The sequence below is a fragment of the Mytilus galloprovincialis genome, chromosome 3 (genome assembly GCF_965363235.1).
Source record: "Mytilus galloprovincialis chromosome 3, xbMytGall1.hap1.1, whole genome shotgun sequence".
Classification (NCBI taxonomy): Eukaryota; Metazoa; Mollusca; class Bivalvia; order Mytilida; family Mytilidae; genus Mytilus; species Mytilus galloprovincialis.
Genome location: NC_134840.1, coordinates 6587048 through 6607959, shown reverse-complemented (window position 1 = coordinate 6607959; position 20912 = coordinate 6587048). Strand labels below are relative to the sequence as shown.

Sequence of the window (20912 nt, the reverse complement as noted above, 5' to 3'; positions counted from 1 at the left end):
CCCGCGATTTCGCGGGTGTGTTCTAGTATTCATTTATATGACGTACAGTTGATATGACGTATGGTGACACTGTGAAATACCTGATATGAGGATATTTTGCTTTTAAAGTATTAATTAATCAGTTAACTTAGGTTTCCACAAACTTTGATTTTTGTTGAAATACTAAATATGTTCTTCTCAAGAAATAGATTACCTTAGTTAGCTGTATTTGGCTAAGTTAAACCCTTTCGGAATTTGTGCATCCAATGCTCTTATACTTTGTAATTTATTTGGCATTTGCAACTTTATTTTCATTTTTGAAGAGCCTCTTTTTAGACTCGTTTTGTACATATGGTGTACATAATTTTAAGCCTTGCATCTATGATGAATTTATATACTTCTTTTTTTTTTCGTTTAGGAAAATGTGGTATATCATTATACACGTAAGAATACACATAATATGTATAAATGAATCTCAAAAATAAACCACTTCTATTGAAACACTCAGTAATACTTTAATTATCTGTGTAATAACCGACCTTAACAGAACGGATTAACATTCATAATTCTGGTTAATCAGCTTTACATATATTAGTGTACAGACAAATCCTAATAAACATGAAATATTTACCACAAGTGTAATAGAAAAGGTAAGGGTATTTTATTTCATTTACGGTCATTTTTAGATGAATATGAATATATCAGTGATTCTCAAACTCAGCATTATTTCAATATTATTTTAATGGCTTGTCTGTAACAGATAAGTACTAAGGGTATTATTGTTGTCAAAGTTGGACAAAATATACATAGGGCTTCCATACCATATAAATATCAACATCAATTGTTCATGGTATTATGATGTGTGTGGAACGATGAAACACTCTTAGATAATGGGAATAAGAAAATTGTATAAAATCGATACGGAAAATTTGGTAAATGGTTGTGACACAAAAAACAAATGGAATATCAAATACTACAAACACAATTAAAACAAATAGTTGATGAACCAGGGTTATGTCAAAGAACGTCTCGTCCTTTTTCTAAAAAAACGTTCATCGGAAGATACCCAAGAAATATAGATTTCTAGTTACTGACGTTGTTAATCATCACAATTACGTGAGTGTGTTTAAGTCTTCTTTTTATCTATTTTTGTATAATTTTAAGCAACACTCTTTAGTTCATTTTTGCTAATACAATCTTTACCTATACATCACTACTTTGTGTTATTGTGCTATCAGTGTCGATTTTTTATTATCGTCTTTCATTTTTGCTTATGTAATTAGTCTAGAGAGTGTCACTTTGCCATTTTGTTTTTCTTTGTTTTGTATTGTTTAAGTGTATAGCACAATGTTGATTGCTGTACTTAATTTCCCACATTACAGAGAGTTAAAGTCATTGTACATGTTGTAGGAACCATCTGTTTTCAAACTTTTGAACTTATTTTCTACTACAACTATTTTACTGTTGTTGAAATAGTTATTTGTTTTATATTGTTTATGATTATAACACAATGTTGATTGTTTACCTATTAAGTCTGTTTGTTTTGCTCACACATTATTGTCAATATAAATGTAATTATATGTGACTGTCATACAATTGAGAGGTTTATCTAGCTATAAGCAGATTTAATCCACTATTGACTACATAAAAAAAATGGCTGCACCAAGTCAGGAATATAACAGGTTTTTTTCCCATTCGTTAGATGTGTTTGACTTTTTGATTTTTGTCATTTGGTAGGACTTTTCGTTTTGAATTTTCCTTGGAGTTCGGTATTTTAGCTATTTTAATTTTTATTTAAATCAAAGTATTAGGAATTCCACAGATAACTTAATATAATTTACAGTAATGGATTATTCAGGAACTTTGTGATTATACTTGCATAGAATTCAGTTACTCTTTTTACAAATAGCGCACCTACTTTGTCACTTTTGCCTATAATATTTTGGAATATACATTCCAAATTGGCTTGTCAAATTTAATATCATTACAGTTTTGCTTTAATTGTATTGTCTTATGAAAAGTTGTTTAAAATAGTTTTTATGTATATGGTATGGTTTTCATGTTGTTTAATATTCTATTGGACTTGTTTAATACATTATAAATGTTATCTGTTTTATAGTATGCGAATTGACAGCTTAATAAAGATATTTTAAACGTCAATAATAGCTTTGCAATTAACATGTATCACAAGCTGTGTACACTGAAGTAAACAAACATGAGTAATGCAAAGAAACAGAGGAATCTCTATACTGCCAGAATAAGGGTGGAAATTGCTACTGCTAAGGGTCCTAGAAAGAGATCAATAGAAAATCACCAAGACTCTGCACATTCAAGAAAGAAAGATGAAGTTCCCAAAATTGAAATTGAGAAAGACTCGACATCATTACAAAACGGCGAAAAGAAACAATCCAGAGCAAATGAAACAAAGAAATCAACTTCTGGAAAAGACATAAAAAATCCATTAAACGAACATAATGACTTCAAGAAACCTCCTATAGTACAGATGAATGGTGCGAGAAGACCATCCATTGAAAGACAAAAAACTACATTGTCTACAGCGAGAGCAATGGGAGAAATAGTTTCAAATATAAAGAAATCACCATATCCAATGTCAGCAAAAACCGCTAATGTGTCGTTTGGTGGCGTTCAAATGTTGGGCACACCTTCATCAGAAGGTACAGACGATAGCATACCCAATATCGAAGTAGAACATAAACACGTGCCATCAGCGTCCATTCTGAAAACGGTTAGAGACGCCACTCCAGAAGGTGTGTATATCACTAACCATTAGAACAATGCTATAGTTAAAGGAATCGGGTCAATTCTCTGCATTTATTTCACATGAGGGCTGTTTTCAAATAGTATCAATCTTTACTGAAATTCTAGTATCAAGTCAAATATGTATACTATAATGTTCTAGCAATAGTTTTGCTTTTTTCTAATCATATCAAATAATAAACAATCGAAGAATGTCCAAAACTATTTTATCGAGAGATTTTTGGGTAGATGCTCCAAAAAAATACAAGCAGACATCCTTTACTATGTGCAAACTTAGTAGAAAATCATGTAAGTGTAAAACAGTTTTTTTTTTGAAGATAATTATAGAACGAATTATTTAAATTCAAGCAAATAAAATCAATTATGGTTGAAGTTAAGGCGAAGTGTACGTAATTAAACTACACAATGGATTTTTTTTAAATTTTACATGTAGATTCTGCTTGTAATAATAAATCGGAAAGTAAAAAAGGGGGTAACCGTTTTCGTTTTTGAGATACGAGCTGTTGAAGTTAACAGCATCATACACCAAAATTACAAAGAATATATAGGGAAAATCGTGAAATTCGGCAGGAATTGTTACATTTCCAAGATTTTCTATTATATTAGACAATCGATTTTTTTTTAAATTTATGAGACGATTCTAAAATGTCTGAGGAATCGATTTGTGCAAAGAAAGTCCTTAGCAACCGTGCTACTTTTCAAGCTATACCCTGTTAAAGTTGAATCTTGAGTGTAAAAAAAACAACAAAACACAACGACAACGTTATTGACGTCGCCGCAACAGTTACGACGCTTCATATAAATCTATACTTGTATGAAATATATACCGTTTTGTTTGAGTTCGTGTTGCTCGGTCTTTAGTTCTTTATGTTACTTTTTGTGTACTATTGTATTGTATTTGTCTTTTATATTCGGGTGCGTGCGGAAATCACCAAGCTAGAAAACGGTTGACTTTTTCTTCATTATGAACTAGAACTATTTTCGACCTTGGTGCCTTATTTTTGTTAAAATCTAAACACTGCGACGTGTTTTCAAAGTCTTTGTTCCCATAAAACTTCATTTCATCAAGGTCTCTTCTCAGAATATCAGCCATCTGTCTGGCACAGGATAACAAATCAATATTTAAGTAAATTTAAGTTGTGTGGTAATTCTTAGTACATTTGGGTAAATTAATCTTATCTTTGTGCCGCATAAGCATCCCTATAATTCAACACCTCCCTGAGCCACGACATTATATATTTTATGCATTGCATGCGCTTCTTTTTATCACAATCCAGACCGGCTAGTAACCGTTTTATATTTTTACACGAATATTTGCGTGAAACATTTTTGTATAATTTTTATTTCTGGAAATAAATCTGAAATCTACAACAGTCCTTTCCCGAAAGTCGGGCTGGACCTTTATTTTTAGGTGCATTCGGGATTTACACAAATTGTAACCCGAATAATTCAGTCGTATTATTCAGCTAATGAACGAATGCTACATTTTTCGTGTGGGAGAAAATCGGACATGGAAAGGGCTTGAATTATTCGAGTTACTCCAATTGAAACTCGGGAATATATTTCTAGCTGTTCGGAATTCGAGGAAACAAATAATTGTTTTTCGGCATTACGGTATTGAATCAATATGAGAGATACCATTTTTTTTCTTTTAACAAATTCGAATACCAGTCAGTTTATAGGACTTTAGTTTGAAATAGGGTAATCCATTGGGGGGGGGGGGGGGGGTAACATTGATAGTCAAAAAGCCTTGAAATAATCGATAAAAAACGTTGAATGTAAATTATATGAACTCCAAAGTCTCATATTATGAGACTTGTAAACCACAGGCTTCTCAGTTCTTGTATGATCATGAACTAGGTGAAAACCTAGAGCTGACCGAGTGCGAGATCCTCATGGATAATCATCGAGTTTGTTAAACACCTCTTGCAGTAAACTTGGGTTAAATTAAAAAAAAAAATCGAAATGTAATAGTCTGAACACATTTCACCTCTCATTCCATTAAATATTAAATTGCAGTTACAAGTATCACAAAACTTCCCTGACCTCTTTTCTTTAACCATAATAGAGGGAGGAGGGACGGGGGATCCAGATCCCGAAATCCCGGGCTTAAAAACACGACATCCCGAGGTCCTGAATTTAAAAAAAAAATAAAATCCCGACTACACGAAATTCGGAAATAGAATTCCCGGAGCCCGAAAGGGTCAATCCCGAAATCCCGAGCTTAAAAACACCCGATCCCGGAGTTCCGATTAAGGTTCTACCCCCCCCCTCCCGAGCTTAAAAACACCCGATCCCGGAGTTCCGATTAAGGTTCTACCCCCCCCCCCCCCCCCCCCCCCACGTAATTCTATATTCTATTCATTCATAATCTTGAATTGAGACTTGATACTTCAAAATTACATTTTCTAATTTTGAATGATACACACAGGCACAATAAAAGAAAACAGATTTCGCTATATATCTCTTCGAAATTGGAATTTGTGAAAGAACATGTTATATATATTTTATCTTACATGTGTACTTTCAATTTCAATATGGTTCTAAATTTAGATTTAGTTTTCCCATAAATTGCGGACGGAATAGAAGACACCTGTTTATTTTCTGCACATGTAAGGTTGAAAACTGGGAGTTGAATGACATAATTTTTACTTATTTTAATATAAATGTTAGAGTGAGACAATTTTTAAGTTACTGAATAATTTTTGGGGCCTAATTTGTTTATTTTTTGTTTGTTTTCCGTCTTTGTTCTTCCGACCTGTAAGTGTTGCACTAGTGGTCAAATTATTCTCTTGGTATCGTCTGATTTCTTATATGAATATAAATCATGTCCTTAAAAATTTTCAATTGCACAAAACACGATGATTTCAACGTCTTTTTAATTAAATAATTAAATTCACACGTCTTTCATTAATTATTTGTAACCTATTATAAAACTTTACGTTGAGTACTGTGTTTTTCGTTCAAGACTACGGCTTTTTAAAACGATATTGTTGGGTCAATTCAGGTTTCATTTTTATTAAGTTGATATCAATAGAAGAAACATTGTTGCATGTTTATTTGTTTATTTGTTTATAAATAAATTTGGTGTATTTACTGTCTTCTGATTGGTTAAAATTATTAGTTTTATTTTCAATGTTGTCAATTTTTATGGCGACACGCCCACTCTGACGTTGTGTATTCGTACGCCGACATGTGTGTACGTTGTTATTGTTAATATAAATAAAATAAAGTGTTCTTTGAGCTTTATTTTTGATAGAAATTTATTTATAATGAATGGCAATAATTTATTTTGAATTTATTGAACCATAAAATTAATTTTTGACTCTTCACATTTTACATAATCCGCTTCGCGGATTATTCAGTGTGAAGAGTCAAAAATTAATTTTATGGTTCAATAAATTCAAAATAAATAATAGCCATTCATTAAATAATTTTGTTGTGAGGCGTTTTTTCTTTCTGTTGATATAATAAACACGAAATGCCTTCTCCTACGCGTCTAAAACAAAAAAAAAAACAGTGTTTTTAAGTCAGGCTGCACACAGAACAACGTACAGAATGGCTGTGATTTCTAATTGGAGTTATTTAGATAATTTCTATGAGGTTTAAGACAGCATAGGAGTGCTTGTTGGATTCATTATAGACCGCAGAAAGTAGTTTCTCTTCCGTGTGTCCTTTCTTGGAGTAAGGGAGATAACTTGCGTAACTAACGACGAACGTTTTTAATCCCGTAATCCGCTAGAGGCGTGCAATTACGTACACTTCGCCTTAAGTGTGAATTTAAGATACTGTCTTTCTATTAATTAAGTTCATTTTCGTTACCGATGTCATTCGATGCATATAGAATTTCCAATTTTGTATCAAAATGCTTTCAACAGCAACTAAATATATGTTAAATGTATGGACATATGTGAAATTGTTAATCACAATTAGGATTATCTGATATCTTATTTTTAGTAGGATTTAACCTATTTTAGATTTTGACCCTGTGAGTTTTATCAATTACAGTATATAAATAACACATAGGTAAGAGGGTGATAGAGCAGTTTATCACCCCGAAAAACATAGTCAACCGCGGCGAATGGTTGACAATGTTTTTCATGGGGTAATAATCTGCTCTATTTCCCTGTCAGCTATGTGTTTTTTTTTTTTTTTTTATTTAAGTATACTGAAAGACCTTTCATTATTGTCATTTCAACTTAAACTAAAAGTAATAACTAAAAGTAATGTACAAAAATAACAAAATTAAAGCAATAAATATCTTTTTTATACAAAGTGACAATCAATGAAAAATTGTTAACTATAGCTTGCTCTTCAGAAATAATGAATTACCGATTTTTGATTGGTCCGTACGAGAAGGTGATATTCAAACTAAGTATCTCCCGCTGAGCCATGGGATAGAATAATTTGTCTTCCTCGAATGAACCAATCAAAATCTGGCATTTTAACGGAAAGTGTTATAATTTCTTTTGAATTTTACAAAGAAAAACAAAAGTAACTCTTGTAATAGCAGCTCAACTATCTTTATCATGGGAGCAACTAGAAACTAAAGAATATTAAACTAACAGTATTTCCCCTACAATCAATCTATTCCTGGAATGAACTGACGGTTCTGTTTAATGTATAAGAAAAAGAAAAAGAATAAGAATAAGAATATTTTATTAATCCAGTATAGAAATGTAATTATCTGCTATTGGGTTGAACTGTTTAAAACTGTCCACGGATGGAACTTTAAGATTGTGTTCTAGAATATAATTTTGCTAGAAAAAGAATTTATTTTCAGAAACTGTTCTTTCGGCCGGCGTAATGAGAATATTTTCTGACAGATTTCAAGAGAGGTGATCAAAATCATAAGTTAAAAATTCAACTTAAGCAATTACATTAGACATGGGGCTATACTATTTACGTAAACAATGACAATATATATGTTCTTTAACCCTGCTGACTGCCATTGGCGATTGCCAAATAAATTGATCACAAGATGTAATAAAATGGATCTTAATATTAATTTAATACTAAACAGAAAATAATTAACTCGGTCAAAGGTATTATACTACAAACATGAGGTGCAATAAATTTGTACATCAGATCCGGATTTCGACAATACATGTCTCTTCAGTGATGTTAGGAATCGAAACGGTATTTGGAAGGCCATATAATTTACCTCAATTTGGGATAGATTCTTGAATTTAAAGAGTCATGACAGGATGAACGGATCATATAAACCGGAGGGAACATATGATACAAGCCCAAACGAAAAGATTTAAACAAGTCTAAATTGAAAACTACGTTCAAACCTATGATTGCGTTGGATAAAAACCGCAATATTTATACGTGTGCATGTAAAACAAATTTCGTTGTAGAAGGGTCTAAATACAGCACAAACAACAATTTCCAAAAGATCAAAAAAGTGAAAAAGTATATGTTAACAAAACGCATTTGACTAACAGGTCGAACAACTGATGTTTTTAAACCGTGCTGACTGCCATTTGCGATTGCCAAATAAATTGATCACAAGTTGTAACAAAATGGATCTTAATATTACAGAAAATAATAAACTCGGGCAAAGATGTTATACCACAAACACGAGGTGCAATAAATTTGTACACCAGATCCGGATTTCATATATATATTCATACATATATGGTAGCAGACTATTATAGTAAACAAATACATTATATATGGTGCTAGAATTGTTACGTAAACAATGACAGTAAACATGGTGCTAGACTATTTCGGTAAACGATGACATTAAACATGGGGCTGTTCTATGTACGTAAACAATGACATTATAAATGGTGGTAGAGTAATAACATAAACAATGACATTATACATTGTGCTAGACTATTAACATATATTATATTTGTTGCTAGACTATGTACGTAAACAGTAACATTATATATGGTACAAGACTATTTACCTAAACAGTAACATTATAGATGGTGTTAAGACTATTTACGTTAACAGTAAATTATATACGGGGCTAAACTATTTACGTTAACAATGACATTTGCATGGTACTAGACTTTTTATGTTAGCAGTAACATTACTTATGGGGCTAGACTACTTAAGTAAACAGTAACATCATATATGGGGCTAGACTGTTTACATTAACAGTCACTTTATACACGAGTCTAGACTAGTTATGATTACCCCTGTCTTATTCATAACTCGTTTCAAAATTTTGAAAAATAAAAATTTATATAAATGATGGAAAACCAGAGTTGATTTAAGAACAACGATTAATGTGGTTGTACTTTAGTGCTCAATTATTAAGATATGCAGTATATCACTTATTAGCTTCAACATTTCTCGATATTGACATGCCTTAGGAAACATCGGATGTTCTGAGATTGAACAAATCAGAATGAGTGATTACATTTCAAAGATAAAGTAGAAATCAATAAGTCTCTTAATACAAACAATCATTGTGTTAAATCGGTGGGTGTAAAACATCATGTGATGGTAACTATACATAATATATGTACTAAATAATATATATAAATAAAATTAAATTTCAAAATGCTCTAAAAGTCCTTTTATTCTCTACATTTTTCTCCAACCGGTTTCACATCTTTGTGATAATCATGGATGAATGTAATTTTACGGTAACGTAACGTCACGATAATAAGTCTGTAACAATGCATTAAAGGGACGTAACCCTTACAAAAGTAACGTCTTATCTGTTTAGGCTTGGTTTGTACTTTTGTATAAACAAATTTTTTTTTTATTAATTCTCCTTTCTTCGGTGAATTGGTCGTCACATTGGTAAAATGGGAAAACATAGTATTTGGGTGATTTGGTACTAGCGCATAAATCCAGGTGTTCACTTACGTTAATCATCCTATATTTCTTTATGTCGGATTTGTTGACGGTGAACAGTAAATCTTTTTCGTAAAGTGTTTCTTGTTTGTCCAATATAATCCTTTTTACACCCATTACATTTGATGACATAAATTTAATGGCTCGATGCACACGTAAAAGAGTTTTTAATAGTGAAAATCTCTCCTGATTTAAATTCATATGACTGTCCTTCCATAATATTTTGACAAATACCGCAATTTGAACGTCCGCATTTTTTACAGAAGGAATTGTATCATCTTTGCTTAATTTCGCGCTGGTGAGTAATTTCTTCAAGGATTTTGACTGTCTTTTACTCTTAATAATTTTCTGTGTAGCAAGGGCTCTTTTCATTCTTTGATCTTTCATCAAAGTTGGTACATTTTGATATATTATGGTATACGCCTCTGTATTTCTTGGGTTATACGATGAGACGTATGGTAAAATTTGATTCGTATCAATTACTGTGTTTTTCGGTCTTCTTAGTTCTTGAATATTTATAGCCTTTGCACGTTTTATTCCATAATCAATCAAAGTTTTTGGATATTGTCTCTCTAATAGTATTTCGATAAGTTCTTCGAGTCTTTTATTTCTCAATTCAATACTGGAGACAATGGTACATATTCTTCTCGCCAAATTGAACGGTATGTTTGTTCTTGTGTATTTTGGTGACAAGAATTGAAAAGTAAGTATTGTTTAGAGTCTGTCGGTTTAAAGTAAATATCGGTTTCAATTTCTGTATCTTTTTTTATTATCAAGATATCTAGAAATGGTAATTGTTTATTGCTAAATTCCATAGTGAACTGAATACTTTTGTTGATATCATTGATTAAATTTCTAAATTCATGTGAATTATATACTAACAACGCCCTCTTTTTAATATCTTCCTTTTATAGTAAATCTATAATGATTATATAAATATAATTTAAATGGTCCTTATTTTTTCCATGATTGTTGTATTTCCTTTAAAGAAGATATTTGATAATTACTGTCAGAAGAACATCTGCGTGATGATATATCCCAAAATGGAATGTTATCTATATTTGAATGAAGACTTCCAGTGATTACACTTGATTTTTCTCAAAATGATAAATAACATGTATAATCTATTATTAATGTTTTTGTTTGTTCCCAATTTCAGAACTAGAGAAGACATATTTTCCATATACAAATAGCAATGACGAACCATTATATCAAGGTATTCGTTCGTAAAATATTGCTTTTAATAATCTTTATCAAAGTTAAGTGTAGAAACATGCATCCTTTCCCAGCGGAGCTCCTGAATTCACATCCAGTTTGTGATTTGGTTCACATTTCATACCTTTATTTTAAGGACTGTTGTTTGTTTTTTCTAAGTGAATAAATGGCTTTCAGACTTCAATAATAAGAAAGTAATTCGAATGTGTTATCCTATATTTAACAATATCATTCGAAAAAATATACAAGTACTGTCAGAAAAAGCTTATCATGTGGTGATATATCCTGTAACCCAGAGAAATTAGTGAACAGGGATTTCTTATCTTTTCTTGTCTATTTCATATTTTATCGTGCTTTTGCCGTATTAAATACACAATCTGTTTCCTTTATACTGTTTTGTACGATAGGATAATTTTCAATTTGTCAGATTCGGATGACCCTAAGGATGAAGCTGATATAGATATTCCCTCAGACGATTCTCATTCAGTCTCGCTCAGTTCATCGTCAGATGATGAAGATTATCCTAGAGAAAATGTGGTTGTTGAAAATCCTCGTCTCCCGCGTCAACCATCAAGTAGACTGGATGTCATCAAAACCTTTTTGAATGTAGTCGTCATAGGTCACGTGGATCATGGAAAGTCGACTTTGATTGGTCATTTAGCTCATAAATGTGATGCTGTTGACAACGAAACTATCAACCAACTAGCAAAAGAATCTGATATGGTAATGCTTATTTATGTCTGTGTGCATTCAGTGTATAAATTGTTAAGAGATATGTTAAAGTGATATTGCTTTCAAAAAAAATAAAGATGTTGCAACGTTTACGTTAAATGTAGATTTTTTGGAAAAAGGGATAGGAGCTTGAAAAAAATATTTAAGGAAAGGGGAAATGTCCAGGGGTGTGAGTTGTGTAAAAAAAACTTGAAGAAAAAAATATAGAGTTTTATACTTATATGTCAAAGAGTGATCGTTTGTTTTGGTATACGTTAAGGTTGCGATTTTAGAAGAATTACAGTATTTAAGGAGTGTTTTTTTTTTTTTTTTCAACTGATATATTTCGATGGACTTCTATTAGTTCGTTTCTTGAAGTTCGCATGCCATTTTGGGACCATGTCGAGCTTAATTGGTCTCTATCGTGCTCTAAAGCCATTCTATTTTGTTTTATGGAATATGAAATATATTTTCTGTAATATATCTATTTATATATTTGTAGTGCGGCAAATCGTCGTTTAAATTTGCCTGGGTTATGGATCGACTTAAAGCTGAGAGACAGCGAGGTGTAACTATTGACAGTAAAATAAGACGGCTCGATTCCAGACGATTCCATGTTAATATGATTGACGTCCCTGGACATAAAGATTATGTACATAATATGGTTACTGGGACCACACAGGTATAACTAATTTCACAGAAAGCGACACAATCGATTGTGCATACAACTATTTAATTAAAATAAACTTTCAACAAATATAAATCGCCTAATATGTGACAATTTATTTGATGAATATTTTACCTCTTTATTACTAAGTTTTCATAACTAATTGACTAGTCATAAAAATGTCCGTGGTATGTGTTACATTATTACTCTGACGAGATGTCCTTACAAGTAATATGTCGGCTATGCAATGGCCTGGATCGTTTGCTTTTTATGAATGAATAACCTGAGTTCAGACGTTGTAAATACCGTCAATGAACGATGACGTAATCACATAAGCACCCAACTGGAAATGCCGTCAAAACATGCAAAGATTAAGAAACGATGATAAGAATTTGTTGAAAGCCAATTTTCCTATTAAATAGTATGATAATCAATTGACTTCATCCATGTCTCAGTTTGTAATTATAATTTGGAAAGCATGTCACCAATTTAGTTTTCTTCGTCTTTTACGTCAATACTAATTGTGTGTTCAATTACGAGAACAGCAACCATTACCATTCACTAAGAGCTCTGAAATCTGTAAGAGTTGCTGACTTTGACTTTTTTGAATACAGATAATTTATTGGGACTTGAATTTAAATAGATAATTTTGACCTTTTTATCTATATTTTTCAATCGCTTTCGCTCGTTGTAAATATTAAGCATAAAGGGTTAACCCGAGGAAAATCAATATTAATTCAAGCCCTATGCGTTTTATCTTATACATAATTTGTAAGCGATGCAATCTTTTGATTATTTGTGTCGTGAGGTTCATCTACATATTTTGTTAATAGCCACGCATCTCGCGCGCTTGATCTTAGGTTTATATAGGTAAAGTTGATGACGTCAAATGTTCAGGCTTCCCTTTGATTGCACGCGACAAAATGAGACAACACACCATGATGTTAAAAGGGGTAAATGTCATTCAAAGGAGAGGCGAAAGATACAAAAGGAACATTGTTTAACTTTTACAAATTGTGATTGGATAGAGAGTTGTCTCATTGGCACTCATACCATATTGTTTAATATCTGTCCAAACTCATAAACCGACAACAAAAAGACCAAAAAACAAAGATTAATACACAAAAATAATGGACCCCACCAAAAACTGAGGTTCTCTGGATGGGTAAGCAGATCCTCCTCTACTTGTGACAACCGTTAAAATCCTTTGGAGCAACAGCATCTCGAGCGGTAGGATATTTCTTTACTATTATAACCTTCCCAAGGGAACAAATATAGTACCACACTCGAAACAGTGGTAGAATTTGTATTTTATGAAAAAGATGAAGACTATCTATTTCGAATGAAGATATTTTTTAATTACAGGGTGATGTCGCTTTGTTAGTAGCATCTGCAGAACATGGAGAATTTGAATCAGGTCTTAAAAAGAGGGGACAAACAAGAGAACATCTACAACTGGCCTATAATACTGGCATTAAACAACTCATTGTGGTCATCTCCAAAATGGATTCTATTGACCCTGCTTATAATGAAGTAATAGTTTTATTCTGTCCTAAATAAATAAAGTTGATAATTCTTTATTCCAATCGTTCAGAGTGACAGCTTTAAAAGTATAAACTCTATCTACCTCCCGAAAACATTTGTAATGATTATTTTTCTTCATTGTTCACTTTTTTTACACTTTTAATTTGTAAGATGACACTTGCAATTCGTTATTTTGCCAAAAAAAACACAATAATATACATCTGACTAGGGATTTGTAATAATAAACGTGATAGGTTACATGCTTGGTAGATTTTTGTTGAATGCGGTATTTGTTCGTCTTTTTATAAGAAAATAGTTGCTTTAATTATTGATGATTTTGATTTTGTTTTATTTTAGGTTCGATTTCGATACTGTATAGATAATATTGCTCTTCTTGCAAAGAAAGTGGGTTTTGACGTGGAAACTGTACCGTTTATTCCTATTTCCGGTTGGGAAGGTGACAATTTAATAACACCAAGCTCCAAAATGCCTTGGTTTTCATCTTGGAAGGTAAAACGAAGATCAGGTGGTGCTTCTGGAAAAACACTTTTAGATGCAATAGACAGCTCAGAAATGCCCTTTCGTATGACGGACCGGCCATTACGTGTACCTATACATACAGTTTACAAGCTTGGAGGTAAATTATTGGTATAATTGGTCTACTGTTAAAAGAATCTGCAGTCTCATTGAGACAAGTGATACCATGATTTCCATGATAGTAGAATTAACACTCAAGCTCTATGTAATAGCGATCATTCTTTGATACAGCACACTCTTGACATACTATTGATTCATTTGAATTATTGCACGGGATTGTTGATTTGCAAGAGCATACTTGACATGTTATGGCAATACATAATATATAATACACAATGTGACGAAATAACCAATGATTTTAGATCTAGCTTTCTATGCATCCTTCAAATAGTTACAAAGTTTAATTGTAAGCGATCTAGAAGTAGCTTTCAACAAACTAAATAGTTTAAAAGTATTAGGCCATTTAGACAATAATAACGTGGTAAAACAAATATCTCCAGTTGCTCTATATGCTGGACATAACAATATCAAATGAAATTCCTTCTCATTCGTTTTTTCATATTTGCAATATGCACATAGACGCAGCTCTCTTTGTATATCAGAGAAACGACCAACTTCGGTTATGTGAAGACTTCATAAGTATGATATACTTATGTCTAATCCATTTTGCTTGAATTCAGCAAATGAAATATGTTTAAACCAAACGACCAACTTCAACTTATAGTTCAATATACCACTTCGTAGTTTTGTGCGAATTTGAACATTGCTAATGTAGCGTAATTAATTTCTAAGACAAAAATCAATTTTAACATTTCTATAAACACTTTATTTCTTACAAATATATATAGCTAGCTGACCAACATTGTAGAAATTGGTCTTAAATTAATGTCTTTTATAACATCAAACGTTATAACAATATTAGTCTGGTAAATCCAAATAAAGTTCATTCCAATACTAACAAATTACGTACATTAGATGCCCAATTACAATCATTTCCACCGCTATATAAGGTTTATATATATTATTACGTAACCAATACTTTAAGATTAATTGTTTTCTTTAAACATACATTTTGTTTTTTGTCCAACACTTTTGATTGTTGTTCGTTGCTTTTGTTCCATTTTGCTTTTTGTCCGACACTTTTGCTTTTTGTCCGTTGCTTTCGGTCCGTTTTTCTTTTAGTCTGATAATTTTGCTTATGTGTGGTTAAGATTTCCCGTTAAAGTGTAGCAATATTCCAAGGCAAACGTAGGAATAAACGATTAGAAGATTTCAAGTTCTTGGTTAATATATGAATTAACTCATCATAGATACCATGATTGCAATATTATAAAACGAATATTTACAGGTTTTCATCGATTTCTGAACACAAATCAGTTTCAGTTTTATCAAATAGGGTCGAAAATTATCAGAGGGAATCAAACTCATAGATCACAATTAGACTGACAACGCTATGGTTATCATGGTTATCAGTTAAATCTTTTATGTTCCACTTTCTACAATACTAGATAACAAAGGCTCCCAAGGACCGATATTTTGTTTTAATAAAATGTTCCTTTCTGAAATATAATTATTCAATTACTCGGTCCGTGAAAGTCCTATAAAACTAAACGAAACTAAAGATCAAAAACATAAGTAAATGATTTTCAACTTTTAATGTCTTTTGTTTTGTAGCAATTCATTGGCTGCTCTTTAATCTTTCACTGGTTCTGACAGTAAACAAACGTTTAATATAAATCTGTGTTGCTTTATTATATTATGTTTTAGAGATATATTTTCATTTGTTTCGATGTTATAATATTTCAGAAATAGGCATTGTGACCGCTGGACGAATACACTGTGGTTATATCCGACCAGACATGGGTGTCAGTTATGCTCCAAACAATATTCATTCTAAGGTAAGGACGACATATAATAACTGGTTCCCTATGCGTTTATGTTACTCACATACGGTTCAGGTTATATACAAAAAGACACGTGTGTGAGTTATGCTCTTAACAATATTCGTCATATTATAGAAAAGGAGGAAAATAATAACTGGTTCCCTGTGTATTCATTTTTACTGACATGATTCAGTATTGGAAAAAAGTAAAATCACAAAAATACTGAACTTGGAGGAAAATTCAAAACGGAAAGTCCCTAATCAAATGGAAAAACATAGGCTCAAACACATCAAACGAATGGATAATAACTGTCATATCCCTGACTTGGTACAGGCATTTTCTTATGTAGACAATGATAGGTTGAACCTGGTTTTATAGCTAACCCTCTCAAATGTATGGCAGTCGCATTAAATTCCATTATGTTGACAACGATGCGTGAACAAAACAAACAGACATAAGAGGTGGAAATGCACAGGAACTATTTTTCTACCAAAATTATTGTAATATTTAGGTACTTGATTTTACAATACTTCATTTGTACTTTAAATTTGAGTACTACATATTTTTGGGTGCACGGTCACATTTTCAGCATTTTGAAAGTTTGTATATTTCAAATCTCTTAAAGTTATGATGTTCAAACATGAAATACTGTGATTATTTTGTGTACTAATATTTTTAGTACACATCAAGTACTGGGAAATACAAGTACCTAAATATTACAATAATTCTAAAGTAAAGAAATAGTACTAATTATTAAAGGTAAATTTCCAGTACTACAGATTTTCAGTACAGAAATAGTACATAAAAAGTAGCTGTGTAATAACTAAAAACAAACATACAAACAGGTAGCATAGAAACACAAAATGTCATACAGACCAAGCATATTAGTAAAAATTATATACAAGAATACACAAATTAACCATAATTCAATAACACAATTACTGGATAAGTACGAGCCACGTCATGTAACGAAGAAACATAAAAAGGCATATAAAAAATATTAAAAACAACAAAAGGAATAGTCTTTCAATTGAAGAATTCTCATCTTAAGTAGTCAGATTTCAAAAGGTTCATGATTTTTTATTTAAATATTCTTTTGGATAAAAGATGCCAATTATACGTATTAAATCACTGCCCTATTGAATGTTGTTGAAGTAAATGTAAATTCAACCTCTCAAGCAAAAGTCATATTCTCAAAACATCGTTCGCATAAAGAATAAATACAATATTTGTATTGAAATCCATGTGTTCAATTTTGCGGGTAATGTGTATGTATTGACTTGTTAACTAAATTTACAATCTCGTTGCAACAGATGTGGAAAACCAAATTACAGGCCTAATAATTGTGTTTCTTGTTTCACTACAAAATTCCTCTCCATCGATTTTCACACAGCTTCCTGTAATTTTCATCTAAATTCTGTGTATTTTGTACCATGATGAAAGACTCTGTCACCATCGTTAATTATGAAAGGAATTTACAAAACAGTAGCGTTCTCAATTTGAATCAAAATAAATGACCACGACAGAGTAATGTATTCTAGCAAGTTAATTTTCTGTTGCTATTCAGGAGGTTATGCAATCAATCTGTTTGGCAATATCGCGTAATGTTTATTTTGGAACACAAAAGACGATACGTTGAGTGCAAATTGGTTTTTTAATGTGGTATAATTAAGTTTTATTGTAATTTCTTTCGAAAATGTCACTTGAACAAAAGAAAAAAGAAAAAAAAATCATCCCAATCATTTTTCATTTGATAGGTAAAAACTACGGTGTATCTTTCAAAGGGGGAAAAGTTGGAATGACATTCAATAAATAACCAATAGTATGCAGATTGACAAAGAAGTAGATATTACATGTGTTTAATTTTGGCTTTCAGCTATTTGCTAGGTTAAACGCCTTTTAATTTAATCAGCTTCAAGCTAATGGTCATGGGACCCGATATGAACATAGATATAAATTATTGCAACGGATGCGTGATTTAAAAACCGATTTAATTTCACATGTACAATAATTACCGACCGTGTTAGGGCTGTATTGCCAGTCAGGGTATTTAAAAACGTTCCATCGTCTGTACAATAAAGTCCATAATATCACACCTCTGACATCATACAAACATAGATGTTGTCAAGACGTTGTCGATGCACCTAACTAAATTATAGCGAATGCGTAGATGCATTTAAAGTTGAATGTAATAAAAAGAATAACTAATGGTAGAATTAAAATATCTGGAAAAAAATCAAACTATGACCGTAAAACACTGACAATTAACGTAAATTTATTTGTTGGTCACTTTACCAGCAGTAATTATGTAGGTTCAGTTTTCATTCTGTTAGATTTTTTATGGCCTTCACACATTGGAAAAAAGCAACATTTGATTTATACTGTAAGGAAATAATCAAATGCAAACAACTTCATTTTTAATTGAGAATACGTTGAGGCCTTTCAGTATTGTTTGAAATTGATGTTAAGAAACACGTACAAGCTGATTTTTTTTTCGAAGTGGTATGTTAACCTTTTGAATAATCATCAGTTTGTCGTTCATATAGGTACGGGCAGTGCAGGTATTTAGAGAAGTTATGGATGAAGCAAGGCCAGGTGACAATGTGGGGATACAGATTGAGAATTATACACTTAAAGACATCAGGAAAGGTGATGTGTGTGGAGATACCTGTGACGATCCACCACAAGCCGTCACACAGTTTACTGCTCAGGTATACTTACATTCCCTACTCAACCGGTTATTTTCGAACATTCTCACGCCGTCATATTTAACAATGAGACTTCTAACAGTCCGCATAAATGTCCATGTTGTAAATTTACATAACAATAGACATCAGATTACAAAAATGCTCTATGTTGAAATACCTTAGAGATTCAATTCAGTCTTTTTACAAACATCGCTGCGTAGATCATATATATATAGAAATATTATTTTTAAGTTGAACTCCATTGCTTTTTAGGTAACCTCCAATATGATTCTTTGCATAACGTCCGTCAAATAGTGTGCATGCCCTTCAATATATTACCTCCCTTAAACAATGTTTGAATACCTGACTGTCAGAGACGATCATCTACATTCCGTCAAAGTTTGCATTACTGGTAAATGAATGATTTGCCCTTCTTGAAAAGAAAAAAATAATCAAGAATACACATCAGTGACACAAATTAGCATAATGGGTTATATCAAATAAATATAAGTTCATCTCCTCCTCGAAATGTAAATATTTTAGAAAATGAGTTGGAGTATCATATAGATTTCTCGGGAGACTTAATTATTGTTTCCCCATAGATCGTTGTTGAAGATAGTTCACTGTGATGACTCAAGATGAATTATACATAACAGTTAGATTAACTTTTGACAAGACATATTTATATTTTCAGATTAGGATATTAAATCATCCGGGTACAATAAAGAAGGGTTACACCCCTATTCTGCATTGTCATACCTCAATGGTTGCCTGCAAATTCTTGGAAATAAAAGAGAGATGTGACAGACGAACAGGTCAATGCGCTGAAGAAAACCCGTCATGCCTGCGTCCAGGTGAATTGGGTGTTGTTGACTTAAAACCTATTCGTCCAATATGCGTTGAATGTTTTTTTGATTACCCTTCACTTGGACGAATTATAATTCGTGACATGAAGCAGACGATTGCTATCGGTGTTATAATATTCATCCCAGGCAGACTTCCTCCTCCTTTTGAATTTCAAAGAAACTATGGAGTTATAACGCGAATGACAGGAATAACGGGTCTAAGTTTTGGATTAATGTCAAGACCAACCACTACTGGATTTGGTGCCATAACATCCGTTTCACAATATGGCGGTGATACGCGACCAAATACAAAAGGTGTAATGATATCTGAACCATTGCCGTACTGTACAGAAGAAGTCGAGGACGATGACGGAAGTGTATCATTGACTTCAGAGGATGCTTTACCTGAATTCCCTCGGACTTTCAGGACAAAATCAGGGAGATTTGAAACAGAGTTTTAAAGCTTATATTTCCCGTAATGTATACGACAAAGGGGTTTGTAAACTGTTGTTATGTTAGATCATTGTGGAGCTGTTTTTATTCTATATAATATGTATCTGAATATATCATTACAATACTTAACATTGAGTTAAGAAGCGTATTTACATCTTCATTTCATTTTCACGATGACGGAAGTGTATCATTGACTTCAGGGGATGCTTTACCTGAATTCCCTCGGACTTTCAGGACAAAATCAGGGAGATTTGAAACAGAGTTTTAAAGCTTATATTTCCCGTAATGTATACGACAAAAGGGTTTGTAAACTGTTGTTATGTTAGATCATTGTGGAGCTGTTTTTTACTCTATATAATATGTATCTGAATATATCATTACAATACTTAACATTGAGTTAAGAAGCGTATTTACATCTTCATTTCATTTTCACGATGACGGAAGTGTATCATTGACTTCAGGGGATGCTTTACCTGAATTCCCTCGGACTTTCAGGACAAAATCAGGGAGATTTGAAACAGAGTTTTAAAGCTTATATTTCCCGTAATGTATACGACAAAGGGGTTTGTAAACTGTTGTTATGTGAGTCATTGTGGAACTGTTTTTACTCTATATAATATGTATCTGAATATATCATTACAATACTTAACATTGAGTTAAGAAGCGTATTTACATCTTCATTTCATAGTTTCCTGATAATTTCCTAGATATGATATCGTCTTAATCCATTCCCGAGGTTTAGTTTTTATTTGGTTAATAGTATTTAGATAATGGGTTGACTTGGAACTATTCTCTGGATACTATACAATAA

The 20912-nt window shown here is 32.1% G+C and overlaps 1 protein-coding gene across 1 annotated transcript; it reads left to right on the top strand.

Annotated features, from left to right (window-relative positions):
• The first annotated feature begins 530 nt into the window (after positions 1 to 530).
• On the top strand, positions 531 to 20769 carry LOC143067055 (elongation factor 1-alpha 2-like). Its single transcript, XM_076240057.1, has 10 exons — positions 531 to 629; positions 2099 to 2747; positions 10739 to 10795; positions 11222 to 11517; positions 12008 to 12187; positions 13538 to 13705; positions 14054 to 14333; positions 16040 to 16131; positions 18663 to 18827; positions 19498 to 20769. The coding sequence occupies exons 2-10, from the start codon at positions 2195 to 2197 to the stop codon at positions 20107 to 20109; spliced, it is 2403 nt and encodes an 800-aa protein (XP_076096172.1). The 5' UTR covers positions 531 to 629; positions 2099 to 2194; the 3' UTR covers positions 20110 to 20769.
• Positions 20770 to 20912: the final 143 nt, after the last annotated feature.